At 39.4% G+C, this 17,561-nt stretch overlaps 1 protein-coding gene across 8 annotated transcripts in view; it reads right to left on the reverse strand.

The window, feature by feature from the left end:
* The window catches only part of mrtfb.L (myocardin related transcription factor B L homeolog), a 193,104-nt gene that overhangs the window by 34,028 nt on the left and 141,515 nt on the right, over positions 1-17,561 (reverse strand). For all 8 annotated transcript variants that reach the window (XM_018236311.2, XM_018236310.2, XM_018236312.2 and 5 more), the window contains 3 exons: positions 2,439-2,504; positions 623-678; positions 300-375 (listed from right to left, as the gene is read on the reverse strand). In XM_018236311.2, the coding sequence (XP_018091800.1) occupies positions 300-375; positions 623-678; positions 2,439-2,504 (198 nt within the window). The remainder of the gene's footprint in view (positions 1-299; positions 376-622; positions 679-2,438; positions 2,505-17,561) is intronic.

The following is a 17,561-nucleotide window of genomic DNA, read 5'->3' on the forward strand; positions in this document are numbered from 1 at the left end:
TTATTTTTACACTGAACAATTCCTTTAAAGGTGAAACACCCCTTTAATCTGGCCCAATGAAAAGTACTGAATTAGAAAACTCAGCTGACAAACACATAGCCAGTGTCATTCCATTAATAGCGCTGCATACTCGGTTCCATTTCTTCCCTTAGCCCCAGATGCTCTTGTCGCATTTCTGATGGCCTACAACTCCCATCATTATGGTGGCAGAGGATTATGGTACAGGCAGTTCAACAACAGATCTTGAGAGCTGCGAGGTTCTCATCTCTACTAGAAGATCTACAGATAATAAAACCCACCTTCTAAAATGTGCATCCTCACGAGCTCCGATCGGTTAGGACGGCTGCGAATCTTGTGTTTCAAGAAGTTTTCAGTCTGCATAGGACACAAAGGAATCCATGAAGCTTGTAATAGAGTATAAGAGAAAGCACGCTCAGTGCTGTGTATCTTTGCATTTAGCACACACAGATGCAGCACTGTCCACAAAAACCTTATTTCGTGACCACAGAAGATGTCTGGGGACATTTATTGGTTGTTACTGAGCAGCATTTCTAAGAAGTTATACATATTTTTAAGTTGTGAATAATATAATGCAGATATTGAATTAAAGTCCGTCTCATACCCTGGCACGTTCCAAGCTTTTAATCTGCTCATGAAATGCAGCCGGACTCTTTAATGCTGAAAGAAAGGAAAAAGAGAGTTAAATTTGACAGGAAACGGAAAAAAAAAAATCTTTAGCTTTCTGACAACAGTCTTATTCTTCTTTTTCTTATTCTAAACTTAGAAGGTTAAAATCAAGTTCCAAATATAGTACAGCTTCAGATACAGGTACTTCATATATTGGAGATGCTTTATAACAATATCCTGCATCAGAATAGGAACATCTTCACTTAGGAACACCAAAGCTTTATATTAACAAACACACGAAGGCCACAGAAATGACTGTGTATTTTTAATGTGTCTTTTGTCTTTCTTCCTTTTGGCCCCACTGACCTACTTTCTTTTTCCCCCACTTCCCCTTCTTGCTAAAACCGCTTTCCTTTCCTTGAAACGTTACAGCTCATCAATAAACTGCCTGGCCACCTGCAGGATTCCCACATCATCATGCCTAATCCCAGCTTCGTTTATATGGTGGCTCCTATACTTGCGAGTCCCACCATTACCAAAGGCTAAACAGACAGTTTGTAGCTGTGTCAATCGCAGGATTCAGCCTTAAAGGAAAACTATACCTATAACTATACTTTTTTAGTAGTATTTACCATTGGGTAATCATAAATAGAAAATTGCAATTTTAAGAAATAAGGGCCGCCCCCTGGGATCCTAGGAATCACAGTGCACATAAACAAACCACAAACCATACATGTTGTTAGGTCACATGAGCCAATTAACAGACAGGGTTTTTTGGGACTTTTTTTTTCAACTACTCTATTGCACTTCGCCTGGACTGAGGTGGCGAAGGCAAAGGCAAGTCTGACAATAGAGGTAACGGTCAGTAAAATCAAAAGCTTAGTGAATTTGCGTAGTAACGCACTTTCACCAGACCAAAAATTTGCATGGTGTTAAAGTGTGAAGTTGCGCCAGAGTCTATCTCCTTGGCGATATGACGCCAGCGAATTTACGCCAGCTACCGTTAGTAAATCGGCAAAGTGCCGAAATGATGTCACACTGGCGATTTTTTGCCAGCGTTAGCCACTTCACCCTTTAGTAAATTTCCCCCCTTGTTTCCTAAAGCCATAACTGGTCAGTATAATTTCTCTTTAATGAAATGCAGAGTAAAACAGCTTGACTAAAAGATAACCTGGCCTCTTCCATTTAGGAAGTATTCTAGAATGTATAGGGCAATGAATTTGTACAGATCAGTGCACATCTGCACTTCTCAGTGTTTGTCTTTTTTTTCTCATTTTTAAAGAAAGGCAATTTGGTTAAGCCAGCGGCACAAGAAAGTCACATTTTCCACATGGAACAATCATAATGCTCACCACCAATAACATTCTCAGGAGTTGTCTAGTCATAGAAGGTACAGTGAACTGTCTAGACATTTCAGAACAAAGGGCCTGTATTTAATTCATATGGACAAAGTTAATCCTTCTCAGTCAAGTGCAAAAACAACATCCCAATGGAATGTCCTGCTTTCTTATCTCTGCTAAAGAAATCAATTTCAATTGAAAATAACCAGTAAAGGTGCTCTTATCCTGAATGATTGTATATTTAATTAACTGTTCCCAATCCAACATATAATAAAAACTGAAAAAATACACATCTCATTAGCAAAGAATTCCTAATGTACAGGACACTGCTAATGGCTGGTCGGCATCTTTGGTCCAAGAGTATTTTTAATGTTTAAACTTTGAAATCAAATGTAACTATAGCATACAAAGTCAAAAGATGTGATGTGAATACCCAGATATATTGAGCGGCAGTAGAAAAGAAAGTCTTACGTGGCATGATGCCTTGATCTACAAGTTGCTCTCTTGTCCGCCTTTGCTGAAGACGCAGCTGGAGAACTGTAAGAAAGAAAAAGCCTTTGTCATTCCATGTGGTACCATTCAGGTCTGTAATTCAGTCTAACATTGTCAGGTCACCCAACAGGATGTTCTATGATCATGCTAACAGGGGGACATCCAAAACTCTTGTTCAATTCCTTTCTGAAATATCCACCAATTTCACCAAGAGCAATAAAGGCTAAAATGAGGGTATGGAGAAGACTACAAGAAACCATCTTTCACCAAGTGGGGGAGTATAAGGGAACGCAGAACTAAACAGCAGTGGGTTCTGGGTAGCCATCTGTGGTTAGCGCAAAATAAATAGTGGTCATCTGTATCTACTCTTGCAAGGCATTGTACTTATCTTTATATGTAGACAACAGAGATATGCTCCACAGCCAGTTACTAGAATCCTGCAGACAGTGTTATCTGGACTGTTGACTGGCAAGATCATATATGGATCATGCTTATAATGCTACAGGCCAATCAAATGTCTTGGATCCAACATTGTTAGAGGATACCTGCCTATCCAGACTTGTCTGCCTACTAGCAACAGGCAAGTGCTGTTGAGTAGTTACAGACAGATGGAATCAAAAGTGAGCATCTAAACTCACAGTCATTCTACCCACATAGCAAATTTGACCTCATTTGCTCTCCCTCCTGAGTCTGCAATCCAACCCTATACTAGTCTGAAACATTCAGTTGTCTTTGTATTACACAGAGATGTTGGTCAGAGAACAAAGTCAAGCAAATCCAGAGAATTATATTTTCTATAGCTGCAAAAAAAGGTCCAGCTTAAAGGAACAGTTCGGGCAGAGACACACCTGGAGATTTGGGGAGATTTAGTCACCCTGCGACAAATCGCCTCTTCTTCGGGTGACTAATCTCCCCGAACTGCCTTCCCGTCGGCTAGAATCTAAATCGCCAGCAGGATAGGACTCGGAATGCTTCGTTTTCCGAATTTGCCCCATGAGGAAACTTCAGGTGCCTTTGGAAAACGAAGCAGGGATTAGTCCCCCGAAGAAGAGGCGATTTGTTGCCGGGCGACTAAATCTCCCCGAATCTCCACGTGTGTCTCAGTGGGGATCGGTGGTTGATATATTATCTACAAATATTCTTATATTGTATGTAACAACCCTTCACTGAACAACCATATATTTCAAACTTCTTCAAAATGTGCTTATTTTATTGTTCATTAATGCTGTGAGTTTCTCTATCTCCATTCTCTACCAGAGTTTGTTCCGTATCTCCTGCATTGTTGGTGGGGTTCCTTTCCATTTTCTGGCACAGACAATGTGTGGTTAGACATATTTGTCTACATAGTTTATGTTCATTTGCTGTGGTTTGGTTTGTGTAATAAAAGTTGTTTTTCATATTTATGCGACTCGGGAACTGCCAAGAGCTTGTGTAAATGAAAACCCCCCATTTGTACACACACACTTCAGACAATAAATCTGAAAATTACAGGTTAGATGTTTGACAGATTAGATAATTGTTGATGTCATATTGATTTGCTATTAATATGTAAACAAGTGGCACCAGGAAGTGTTGAGTGCCAGGTAGTTTTGGTGAGGCAACAAAACGCAACTTGTGTTAAGTACATGTGAGTATATAGCCATCTGTTCTTGGCATGGTGCATGTGTTCTCCCACTCATGAACAGTTTCTCTTCATAAGCTTTCTGTAGTCTGTTCATTAGTCCAGTACTAGTATTAGCAACCAATACTTTTGCCCAAGAAAAAAATTAATTGCCTCCCAAGGGAATACAGTATACCCTGGTGTGAGAATACACGTGACAACTTTTCACATGGATATTTATTATAATACTGGATGTTACCCTGGGTTATGATGCTTTATGCCACCTCACAGCAAGCACCAAACTTGATTGAAATATGCGCTTTAGTGTGGGAACATGCAAGAAACACTCAAAAAACACATAAAAAAATGAAAACCATTTCCAAATTAGAGTATCACACTACATCAGTGACGGACTGGCCCACCGGGATACCAGGAAAACTCCCGGTGGGCCCAGGTGTCAGTGGGCCTCTTGCTGCTAAACATTTGGACAATTTCATGGTCATTCCCTATTTCTTTATGGGAACAAAGAGGCTAAATAATGGAAGAATAGAGTATAGTATGTAGAGAAAAGACACTAGGAGAATAAAGAGGTTGAGTGAGGAGAGGAGGAAGTTTGGAAAGTGGGCCCTCAGCCCAAGGTTTTCTGGTGAGCCCCTGGCATCCCAGTCCAACACTGCACTACATCAGGGGTTCCCAACCTTTTTCATCCGTGAGCAACATTCAGATGTACAAAGAGTTGGGGAGCAACACAAGCATGAAACAAGTTCCTGGGTGGTGCCAAATAAGGGCTGTGATTGGCTATTGATGGCCCCCTATGTGGACTGGCAGCCTACAGGAGGCTCTGTTTTGCAGTACATCTGTTTTTTTTGCAATCAAATCTTGCCTCCAAGCCAGGAATTTAAAAATAAGCACCTGATTTGAGGCCACTGAGAGCATGATTAGGGATCACTGCTCTACATCATACTAAAAGTTAACTCAGAGGTGAACAACCCTTTTAATGGGACACCGGAAGTTAGTTGTACACAAGTTTATGGAAACATTGACGTTGAGGAATTAAAAAATAATCAGTGCTATAGAGCTATAAACAGAGTCTATCTGAAAAGAAAATATACAGGCAAGAATCTACAATAGAGAAGAAATGTAAACATAGTAACTAAACAAAAATTGCCATTTAATAGATGACAGGCTGAAAGGTGTACTTGTTGCACTGGATGTCGCAGGAGTCACACAGATTGAGCACTCAGGCATTTGGGAATTAGGATTCACTAAAGCCTTTGTTTTTGGATGTGGCTAAACACCATAAATTATACAGGTATAGGACCTATTATCCAGAATGCTTGGAATCTGGGTTTTTATTCGGATAACAGATGTTTCTGAAATTTGTATATTTGTATATTCAAACAATTGTTTAAAAGCATATTTGCAGTTACAAGAGCGTTAAAGTTACATTACTTTTTAAATCTTGCAAAATGTGCAGTTATGTTATGGAATACAGTATGTACTATTTTGTGTCTAAGTACTACCAGACTTAGACACAGAGGGTACAGAGAAAGGCAACTAAGATGGTGAAAGGTATGGAAAATCTTAGCTATGAGGAAAGACTGGCCAAATTGGGGATGTTCACGCTGGAGAAGAGGGGGTTAAGTGGTGATATGATAACTATGTATAAATATATAGGGGGATCATATAATAATCTCTCTAATGCTTTATGTACCAGTAGGTCTTTCCAGCTGACACAAGGTCACCCATTCCGATTAGAAGAAAAGAGGTTCCGCCTAAATATTCGGTAGGGGTTTTTTAGAGTGAGAGCTGTGAAGATGTGGAATTCTATCCCTGAATCAGTTGTACAGGCTGATACATTAGATAGCTTTAAGAAGGGGTTGGATGGCTTTTTAGCAAGTGAAGGAATACAGGGCTATGGAAGCTCATAGTTGATCTAGGGACTGGTCTGATTGTCATTTTGGAGTCAGGAAGGAATTTTTCCCCCTCTGAGGCAAATTGGAGAGGCTTCAAATTGGGTTGTTTTTGTTTTTTTCCTGGATCAACTAGCAGTTAGGCAGGTTAAAAGTTAAAAGGTTGAACTTGATGGACGTGTGTCTTTTTTCAACCTAACTTACTATGTTACTATGTTAAGACTTCATAAGGCACAGTTTATTCTGGATACTTCCAGAAATTCCCTGGAACAACAGCCCGCTGCCTCCCACTGCTCTCTAGGGGAACACTGTGGACACCCCCATGTTTCCCACTGACAGTAAAAGGAACTGGCTGCCACTCCAAACATCCCTACGCATTCCCCTGAGAAAATCACACGGTGGGGGGGAAAACATAGATTTTCTTTTTTTGCAAACAACTAGTGAGACCAAATGAATAATGTGAACCCAGTCAGGCCAAATTGATTGTAAGTCTATAACAAGAATGAGACAGAAATCTGTATTTGAATTGTGGGTTTCAGCCATAAATGTATGTTGTTGGGCAGGCTTAGTGGTGCTCTCTCATACTGTCAATAAAAGACACTGAAGGAAATACATACTCATTTTAAAGGGGTGGTTCACCTTTGAGTTAACTGTTAGTATATTATATGTTATAGAATGATCAATTCTAGCCAACTTGCCAATTGATCTTTATTGTTTATTTTATATAGTTTTTGAATTATTTGCCTTCTTGTTTTGACTCTTTTCAGCTTTCAAATGGGGGTCACTGACCCCATCTAAAAACAAATGCTCTGTAATTCTACAAATGTATTATTATTGCTACTACTGTATTACTCATCTTTCTATTCAGTTCCTCTCCTATTCATATTCCAGTCTCTTATTCCAATCAATGCATGGTTGCTAGGGTAAATTGGGACCTAGCAAATAAGACTGCTGAAATACCAAACTGCAGAGCTGCTGAATAAAAAGCTAAATAACTAAAAAAACAGAAATAATTAGGTGAACAATACCTTTAATTAGACACTTTATACAGTTGTTAACCTCTACAGCAGAGAACGCTAATGAGACAAAACATTCTATTGAGCAAAACCAAAATATAACTGTGCTTAAAGGAAAGGTATAGATATGTACCTATGTGCATATGCAGTATCAACACACCTGAAAATGTAATTGCTACTAAAAACAGAATTTGTCTGACTGTTTTTATTTGCACTACTGCTTCTGACTCCTGAAACATTTATCATGAGCCAGCTGAAACTGGAGAACTAACTTCTGTTACATCATTTCAAGAGTGAGAACCAGAAAGGCATAAACAAATACTGATTTCATCTGTAATCACACTTACAAAGTTCTCTGACAACTTTTGGCTGGACATCCCTCTATGAAGCTACCCTTTCATCAATATATACCAAGGACATACTGGGTTATAAAGTAATGTACAATTCTGTTTAGACAGAGTAGAGAATATCCTTGAAAGACAGTTGATTCTATAAAGTAGAACACACCGCTGTCCTTTGCATGCATCGTGTTCAGAATTATAGTTATGTAGAGAGCAGAGAATGAATCACAGGGACACAGCGAGTTCAATGCTTCTCTGTCTGAATGACTCATGGTTGGTATTGTTTACACCACAGGAGCATGAAAAAGATCTAACAAAGTAGAGGAAAGAAGAAGAAAGACAGGAAAAGGCAGAACAGACAGTTCTCAATACTCAATAGAAGCATGTATGGTATTGGTTTATGAATATGCAACTAACTGTACGGCGTGATGTAACACAAAGTCACAACTGGAAATGGACTAATTAAAATGGAAACTTGATCAGTCTGTGATGTAATAATGTGACTATTAAACAGAACCCCTATAAATTCAGTCATGTATGCCAGGAACTGCACTCCTTGGGTCACATTGGCGACTTTTAACCAAATGGAACACAGGTGGCGACATATTGACATACTAGGGGTCATCAACACTGGGAAAATTTGCCCATGGGCAGTAACCCATGGCAACCAATCAGATTGCTGCATTCATTGTTCTACTAGCAGCTGGCTTTAGAAAGCTAATCACTGATTGGTTGCTATAGGTAACTGCCCATGGGCAAATGCCCAGTGTTAACAAATGAGCCCCACTGTATGTAACTCTCAATTATAGTACTTGATAGGCCAAGAAATGTATATCTTCTAAATGAATGTTAAGACCTAATCATTATAATTACTGCTAACCTCAGAGAAAATCAAGCCATTCGGTTTGTGCTATTTATTCGGGCACATGTCAAACCAACCATGCAGGCTGTTAAACCAACAAGCCAGAGTTTTCCGATCAAAATCCACACGTGGACCAAAGCCAAACTCGGTAGAAAAAAAAAGATCTGGATACTAGCGATGAGAGTATTTATTTCACCTGGCATGGTTTTGTGGCAAATTTCCGAATTTCCCCCCATGGTATGGCATCCGTTATCTGGAAACATGTTGTCCAGAAACTCCAAATTATGGAAAGGCCGTCTCCCATAGACTCCATTTTATCTAAATAATCCAAATTCTGAAAAATGATTTCCTTTTTCTCAGTAATAATAAAACAGTACCTTGTACCTGATCCAAACTAAGATATAATTTATCCTTATTGGAAGCAAAATCAGCGTTACTAGATATTAGGTATGAAGATCCAAATTACAGAGAGATCTGTTATCCAGAAAACCCCAGCATTCTGGATAACAGGTCCCATACCTGTTGTAGAAATCACTGCTAAAAAAACAGAAAAGCCTGTGATTGTGCAAGTTATCGGTACAAATGGCCAGGTTTTCCTCTGTGCCGTCAGTATTCCTTTTTTCTTGTTGACACGTTTTTATTGGTTCTCAGGCCTCATACCAGCTCAATTTATTAAATGCCTTACAGACGGTAACTCCAGAGATCTTGCGTCAACAGAAATAATTGAATTCTGTTATACAACCGTTTGTAAACCCTGGGCTATACAGGTGTTTATACCTCTTTATCCCACAGCTTGTTCATTTAGCGACAAGTGTAAATATCCCTGTAAAAGGCAGTGCTGGAGGTCTGGAATTAGTTGCAATGGATTTACATTACTGGCAAATGTTAGCAGGGCAGAGTTAAAGGACAACTAAACCCTAAAAACGAACATGGCTAAAAATGCCATATTTCACATACTAAACTTATTGCACCAGCCTAAAGTTTCAGCTTGTCAATAGCAGCAATGATCCAGGACTTCAAACTTGTCACAAGGGATCACCATCTTGGAAAGTGTCTGTAACACTCACATGCTCAGTGGGCTCTGAGCAGTTGTTGAGAAGCTAAGCTTAGGGGTCGTCACAAATTATCAAGCAGAAAATGAGGTTTGTCTGTAATATAAGCTGATGCTAAAGGGCTAATTATTAAATTATAATGCTAATTGCACTGGTTTCTGTGCTGCCATGTAGTAATTATCTGTATTAATTACTAATCAGCCTTATATTGTGGCATTTATATTCTATTTGTACTGTATATTGTGAGTAGGGTTGTACCTGTGAAAAATGTTACCGGCCGGTGGGGGGGGGCAGGAACAAAAGGGGGTGGTCTGTGATCAAATGGGGGTGGAGTCACGTAATGTGCCACAAAAGGGGTGGGGCAACACGTGCAATGGCCAGAAGGCTAAAAAAAAAAGGTAAGTCTGAGCAAATTGGGGGTAGCCCAAAGGCTTTTTTTAAGGTTATTACAAATTCCCGGCAATTTATAAATTTGTAATACCGGCCCCTCACTTGGCAGGTGTTTTAGCGGCTAGGTCTGTTTCATACCGGCCAGGTGGCAACCCTAATTGTGAATGGGTCCCTAAGCTCAGTAAGTGATAGCAGTACAGAGCATGTGCAGTAAATCAGCAAAAAAGAAAATGAGGAGCTACTGGGGCATCTTTGGAGGCACAGATATTTACTGCTAAAGGGCTGTGGTTGCCTTGGGCTGGTACAGAAGCACAAAACATAATATACATTTCTAGCTACTTCTTTAGTTAAGCTTTAGTTCTCCTTTAAAGTCAGCTTCAATAAATGGCATTTGTCATAGAAGTTAATGCTCAAGGATGGCAATCAATGTTATTGCAATGCAACTGTGATATTGAAAATCTAAATGACTGCAATTAATATATTGTATATATGTTGTACATTGCGAGTCAGCTCCTGAGTTCAGGTAACTGAAAGCAACCCCAAGCAAGTGCTGGGAATCGGTAAAATCGTAATTGGGGACATCTTGTATAATTATTCCATTTCCTTCATTGAGTTACCATATGTTCCAAAAACTGGTTTTGCGGCTGATACTACGCCACTGGAATGGCCGTGGTGCATACCTCTTATAAAAAATCAGTCCTGAAATAAAGTCATGGGAATAGCTATATACTGTATGTCGGCTAGATTTGTTTTTTTCCTTCTATTGATCCTGTTTTCTGTATCTACTAATGGCTTCCTTGAAGTGAGTCACAGAGAACTGACATCCTGATTAGCACAGACGCTGCCCCGGCCCCTTCCCTAATGAGATGAAAGCAAAGGTTGAAGAATGCTCCAAAGGGGAGGTAGGAAGGAAAAGTCCAGCCAGTACACGGAATACCTAGGACCCCTGCGCTCACTGTTTTTCCTTGCTGTCCTGGATTCCGTTCCTGGCAAAAGGGATTCAGTTATTATTATAGGAAGAGGAAATCAGAGTTTCTAAATAATCTGTGCCCCCAGATTGCTCTCTTTTTAGAATTTAACTTCCTGCAACCTCAGCCACGAGGATTTGGAAACAACAGGACAGCCACAGGTATCACACCCCTGCATTAAAAGACAGCTGTGAAACATTCAAGCAGGACAGATTGTCTGCAATCAACAGGATGGCCTGTTAAAATGACCCCCAAGCAAGCATACATTCCCAGTCTGAACCAAATCAGAGCATATATGGCAAACTTCAAACAGGGATCTTTCCTATTGTCTAGAGCAGGGGTCCCCAACCTTTCTCATCCGTGAGCAATATTAAGATGTAAAAAGAGTTGGGGAGCAACACAAGCATGAAACAAGTTCCTGGGTGGTGCCAAATAAGGGCTGTGATTGGCTATTGATGTCCCCTATGTGGGCTGGAAGCCTACAGGAGACTTTGTTTGACAGTACACGTGGTTTTTATGCAACCAAAACTTGCCTCTCAGCCAAGCATTTAAAAATAAGCACCTGATTTGAGGCCACTAAGAGAAACATCCAAGGGGTTGGGGAGCAACATGTTGCTCACAAGCTACTGATTGGGGATCACTGGACTAGAGTTTTAGTTTGTTAGCATGGCCTTCTCTCTGACAGAAGCATTTACAATATGTACCCAGATGTGACAAGAGTAAAGTTCACCATACACGGAACAATTACGATCTTTCCTGCGACCATCGGTCAATAGAACAATAGAATTCTACCTCTATCGGACGATTCAGCAGTCAATTTCCGGTCCCTTCAAAGGTGCCCGATCAAAATTTTCCATCTCGGCCGATAGATGAACCAACCGATATTCAAGTCTTTTGCGGATATCGGTCGGCTCATCTCTCAACATACATACACCAAATATCGCACCAATATCTGTGTGTGTATGGCCACTGTAAAGCTAGCCATAGACATGCAGATTTTCTTTGTTCAATGAAAGATTGTTCGTTTCATTGTAACGATCTACATGAAACCATTCAGATTAAATGAATTAGTAAAAATAACAAGTCAGATGATGCTCTGGCCGCTAAAAGGGTTGTTCACCTTTCATTTATTCTGAGACAATCTGCATTTGGGTTTCATTTTTTACTATTGTGGTTTTTGAGTTATTTAGCTTTTAATTCAGCAGTTTGCAATTTCAGTCCAATGGTCTAATCTATGGCGCAAATTACCCTAGCAACCATGCACTGATTTGAATAAGAGACTGGAATATGAATAAAAGGCCTGAATAGAAAGATGAGCAAATAGCAATAACAAAACATTTGCAGCCTTACAAAGCATATGTTTATCAGATGGGGTCATTGACCCCAATTTGAAAACTGGAAAGAGTCAGAAGAAGGCAAATCAATCAAAAACTATAAAAAAAAAATGAATATTGAAGGCCAATTGAAAAGTTGCTTAGAATTAGCCATTCTATAACATACTAAAAGTTAGCTGAAAGATGAAATACCCCTTTAATCGGCAGACAGCAATCATATGAAAATTATGTCTGACAATTATTAGTGACAGTCACCCATGAATATTGTCAGATATTCAGGGTAATACATGCAAAGATATCATATCTGACAGAAACTTTGTAACCTGTCCGAACAACTTAACAACCGTTCGCCATGGTACAAAAAATTTCAGGGCGATTTTTCTTACTCTATACACACAGTCCAGAATTCATACAAACCTTTGCTTGGTATGACTATATCTTTGCGTCTATGACCGGATTCAGTCTCAATAAAAACCATGGTGACCAATTTTGACACCCTCTTTGTTATAAACCTCAGCCAGCATTATCCATTAGGGTACAGGTATGGGATCCCACAAAGGCAAAGTAGTGCTACACAAACACTCTCACCCCTTTTTGTAGCATCAGGTGCCGTCTGTGACTCTGTCTGCCCAGGTCTAATCCATATGCAAGAAAATATTTCAGCAGCACTCTGATTTTGGTGAAAAAAGTGTACTTTTATTCGTGCCTCAAGCTAAGCGACGTTTCGAGCTTATCCAGCCCTTTATGCAGAAAGCTAAGGATTACGGAAAGGCTGTCTCCCATAGGCTATATTTTATCTAAATGTTTCAAATTTTTCAAAATGATTTCATTTTTCTCAGTAATAATAAAACAGTAGCTTGTACTTGATCCAAACTAAAGGTGGCCATAGACGCACAGATAATATCGTACGAAACGAATTTTCGTCCGATATTCGTTGCCTGTATGGTGGAAAAAGAGCCGACCGATAACGGCAGAAGACTTGGATATCGGTCGGCTCGTCGATCAGGCTGGATGGAAAATTTTGATCGGGTGCCTTTGAAGGGACCCAAACATCGGCCATTGTTAGTGCTGAATCGTCAGATACAGGTAGAATTCTATTGTTTTTCCCCATATATCTACCTGTATATCTGACGATTCAGCTCTACACGTGTGTATTGAAACGAACGATCTTTCTTGGAAAGATCTTTTCCAAGAAAGATCGTAATTGTTACGTCTATGGCCACCTTAAGATACAGTATAATTAATCCTTATTGGAAGCAGAACCAGCCTATTAGGTTTATTTAATGTTTACATGATTTTCAACTAGACTTAAGGTATGAAGATCCAAATTACAGAAAGATCCATTATCCGGAATACCCCAGATCCCGAGCATTCTGCATAACAGGTCCCATACTTGTACAATCAAACTGTATATTAAGTTGCTTTTAAACAGTAAACATTCCATGTATACGAAATAAACACAAGACAATACAAAGACAGATGATTTTGTGATTATACTTTCAGTTCACTTACAATTTCAGCAGTGATTTATCAGCAATCAACTTGGTATCTGCATAAAATGAACAACATCCCCAGCACTAACATTAAAAATAAATACTTGCATGGAAAACAGTTGCTAGGAAATGCCGGCAGGGCTGCATAATGCTAACAATAAGTATATGCATAAGGAAAGCATATGGTACCTCGATATGTGGGTGACAATACATAGCAGATTGGTTGCAGTGGCTCAGAAACATGATATATGCTTCAAAGTAGCCACATGTTGTTCTGTGTCAGTGTCACAGTCAGGAACAATGCTATCTAAACCCATTGGAGATACCTCAAATTCAACATTATGTTCAACATGACTTCCTGCTTGGAATGGAACCCCAGCCAGGCAAATGGTTTGTTGTGATTAAAGTACTCGTATCGCACATCCACCAACAATGACGGTATCCCAAAAACAGGATGTCAACATGAAGTCCTAATTGCATTCACTGAACAACAGCAGGGGTAGATTACATAGCAAAGAATAAAAATGGTACACTAAAAGATTGGAACAGGGATATTGAACTACAAGTCCCAGCATGCTCCACCAACCTAAAGGGTCAGGGGTCTTTGATTTTGCTTTGCCTCATGTACACGGCTGGGCATACGTAATGAACGTAATGAAACAGACGGTCTTACTTTGGCTTCTTTTCTGGTAACCCATAGACTTAGATGATGATCGTGCAGGGCTCACTTCTTGTGCCGACCCCCTGCACGTCGTATGGAATAGGTTACTGTGCAGAGAGAGACGGTTTTGTCTATGCATGATTTTCCTATTCATCTCCAGCTCTCAATGGCAAACTGCTCCCTGGGAAATAATTTAATGAACTCTATGGGAACTGGCCTTCCAATAATTTGGAGCTTTCTGGATAACTAGTTTGCTGATAAGGAATCCAATACCTGTGCAACATGAAATTCTACATTAACACATTTTTAATTCTGAAGATCAGGAGAGACTCCAGCAATTTCCCTACGGTGCCATTAGTGATCAATGACTAGCTTTGGCTGTCTTTAAAATTAAAGAAGATACTGCGGACAACATGGCATCCACAAACTTTGTAGAGTATGTCCCAAAACTGTGCAGCTGCCCCAAAGGGAATAAAGTAATTGAGATTTAAGCCTATTTACTATTAAATGGCTATTTACGATTTATATATTTAAGGCACCGAGTCTGAGTGACATCTTAAATATTACGAAGATTAAAGAAACGTTTTCAAGTCAATAATCTGTAAACTTTTGTAAAATGGCCCTGACTAAATTTTTTCAATTTAAATTAATTAAAAAAAAAAGTCTGAAGACCAGTGCTAGACCTTACAGCTAAGTATCATTAAACTATTGTGTTTCTGCAATTAGTATATTTCAGTGGGGAAATACCTGGGAAGGAACGACCTTTCAAACAGAAATCAGTATGAGGCAAAGAATAAAGAATAAAAAAAATTTGCTTACAGACGTCAGATGGAAACGTAAAAAATGTTTGCAGGGAGTGCCGCAATCCAATTACTTATTAATTTGGCTTGAAAGACCATATTTTTCGACGAGTTTCAGAGTGTCCATAATCCTTTTCTTAGTGCAGCGAATAACGTCTTCATTCATTATATTAATGGGTACAGCCAGGCTCCGTCTATTTATCTATGACGTGTCTTATACAAAACCAACGAGATTCAATATTAATGTTTTTTTACTTTAAAATCTGAATTTTTTTGTGGAAAAAAAAAAAACCTCGAATTTTTCAGCATTTATTATATCCCGAGGATGGAAAAAGTCGGAATCCGAAAATCCGACATCTCAGACCTGCTGAGGTTGCAAATAAGTCAATGGGAGCCATCCTGAAGATATCTTGATCTGCGCTGAGTTTGGTGCAATAATCCGAAGATTTTGTGGTTTTCCGGCAAAAATCCAAAAAAGTCTGAGTTTTTTTGTGGGAAATCCGAAAAATTAGTATGATGCGAGTTTTTCAATAATTTTTTGGGTTTTTTCCAGCACAAGAAATTTTCGGGAAAATATAATGATAAATAAGGGGGAAAAACCAGTGCGGATTTGGTCAGAGTAATTTTCAGAAAATAATGAGATAAATTGGAATGTTGATAAATGGGCATCCCCAACTAAAGGATCAAAGGTGTTTTCCACTGCCATTATTCATGCCCTGTGTGTAAGGGGATTCCTGTTCTTGCAACAGATTTTGGATCATCGTTGCCACAAGAAGGGCAGCAAATGCGCAAACACCCATCGGCAAGCACAGATATTTCAATGAATAATACAGTCACTGACTGAATGAATGAATGTGCAACCCCACTAAATCCAATCATTCAAATGACTGCTAAATGACTAGATCATGGCCAGTAATTTACAATCTAGCTTCCAGCACATGCAGCTGAACAGGGCAACAATCTGATGTTTGGCTGTTCGGTGTTAAACTGCCCATAGACACAGATATAGTCGTACGAATGGAAGTTTCGTACAATTTTTAGTACCATGGAGATCGGTCCTTTAGTCAAACAGGACAGGTAAAAAAATTTCTGTCAACTAATGATAATATCTCTTCATGTATTGAATATCTGACGATAGCAATGGGAGATTGTCAGTGCTATTTGTCGGACATAACTTTCGTACGATTGTGGTCACGGGTAAAACATTGTCTGATTTGTTCTTTTACTACTTCATTTAATCTGAATGGTTAGTAGTAGGTCAGGAGTGTCCGATCGTTCCTCGGTTAGAAAGGTAAAATCTGCATGTCTAAATTTAAATTAAATTCCTGAACCAATAAGTTTATTTTTTTTAGTTGTGATATTGGTGTGTTGGCAGCCATCTCCAGCCATTTTGCCTGGTCGTGTGCTTTCAGAAAGAGCCAACACTTTAGGATGGAACTGCTTTCTGGCAGGCTGTTATTTCTCCTACTCAATGTAACAATGTGTTGCAGTGGGACCTGGATTTTACTATTGAGTGCTGTACTTCTACCAGGCAGCTGTTATCTTGTGTTAGGGAGCTGCTATCTGGTTACCTTCCCATTGTTGTTAGACTGCTAGGGGTGGTAGAGGGGGTGATATCACTCCAACTTGCAGTGCAGCAGTAAAGAGTGACTGAAGTTTATCAGAGCGCAAGTCACATGACTGGGGGCTGCTGGGAAACTGACAATGTGTCTAGCCCCATGTTAGATTTCAACATTAAATATAAAAAAAATCTGTTTGCTCTTTTTAAAAAACGGATTTCAGTGCAGAAGTCTTCTGGAGCAGAACTATTAACTGATGCGTTTTGAAAAAGGCATGTTTTTCCATGACAATACCCCTTTTGCTTGTCATAATTAGTCACAAGCATCGGCACCCAAACTATCCTATACACATAGGAACTAGCAGAAGCCTGAACAGATTCTCTTTTTTTCAGGTCTTTGGAAAACTTCTATCATAAGGCTAGAGAAAAAAAATGTTTATTATAAGTCAAGAACTATGAGATTCATAACAATTAGATGAATGACTGTAGGATGGTCAAAGGTCTACAGCAGGTATTGCCCTACATGTCATAGCCCAGCCATAACAACCCAATAAACGTTTCCAGGAAAAAAATTGTTATTGCTAAAATATTTCCCATGGCAGAAATGTCTATGCAGGTGAGTAGACACGTCTATAGCAGAACTATTTCAAACTGCACAAAGAAGCCAAAGTTCCTGATGGTTGGAAAATGAGACTCATTTCAGGCTTCAGTCAGTTGCTATGTGGCTGCAACGAGTATAGAGTAGTGTGGCTACCAATGCTTGTGACTAATTGTGTTAGTCGAATAGTAGCAGTGACATCTATGCCTGCGGTTAATGTCTCTACAAGGCTCGCTTTTCTTAAAGGCCAGTGCAGACCAAATCTCACAAAGGGCCAAATGATAAAATGAACCAACTTTTTGTACACAAATAACTCCACCTTAACATATAGTATTGGCCTTACACATCCCTGTCCCCTTGTGTGTCTTGGAACTACAAATATTTCTTTACATCATTTCAATAGGATACGGCCCTGGCAATGTGGATAATTAGCCGGTTGTCTTAGGGTGGCTCACCTTTAAGTTAACTTTTAGTATGTTATAGAATGACCAATTCTAAACAACCTTTCAATTGGCC

Source organism: Xenopus laevis, chromosome 9_10L (assembly GCF_017654675.1).
Source record: "Xenopus laevis strain J_2021 chromosome 9_10L, Xenopus_laevis_v10.1, whole genome shotgun sequence".
NCBI classification, from domain to species: Eukaryota; Metazoa; Chordata; class Amphibia; order Anura; family Pipidae; genus Xenopus; species Xenopus laevis.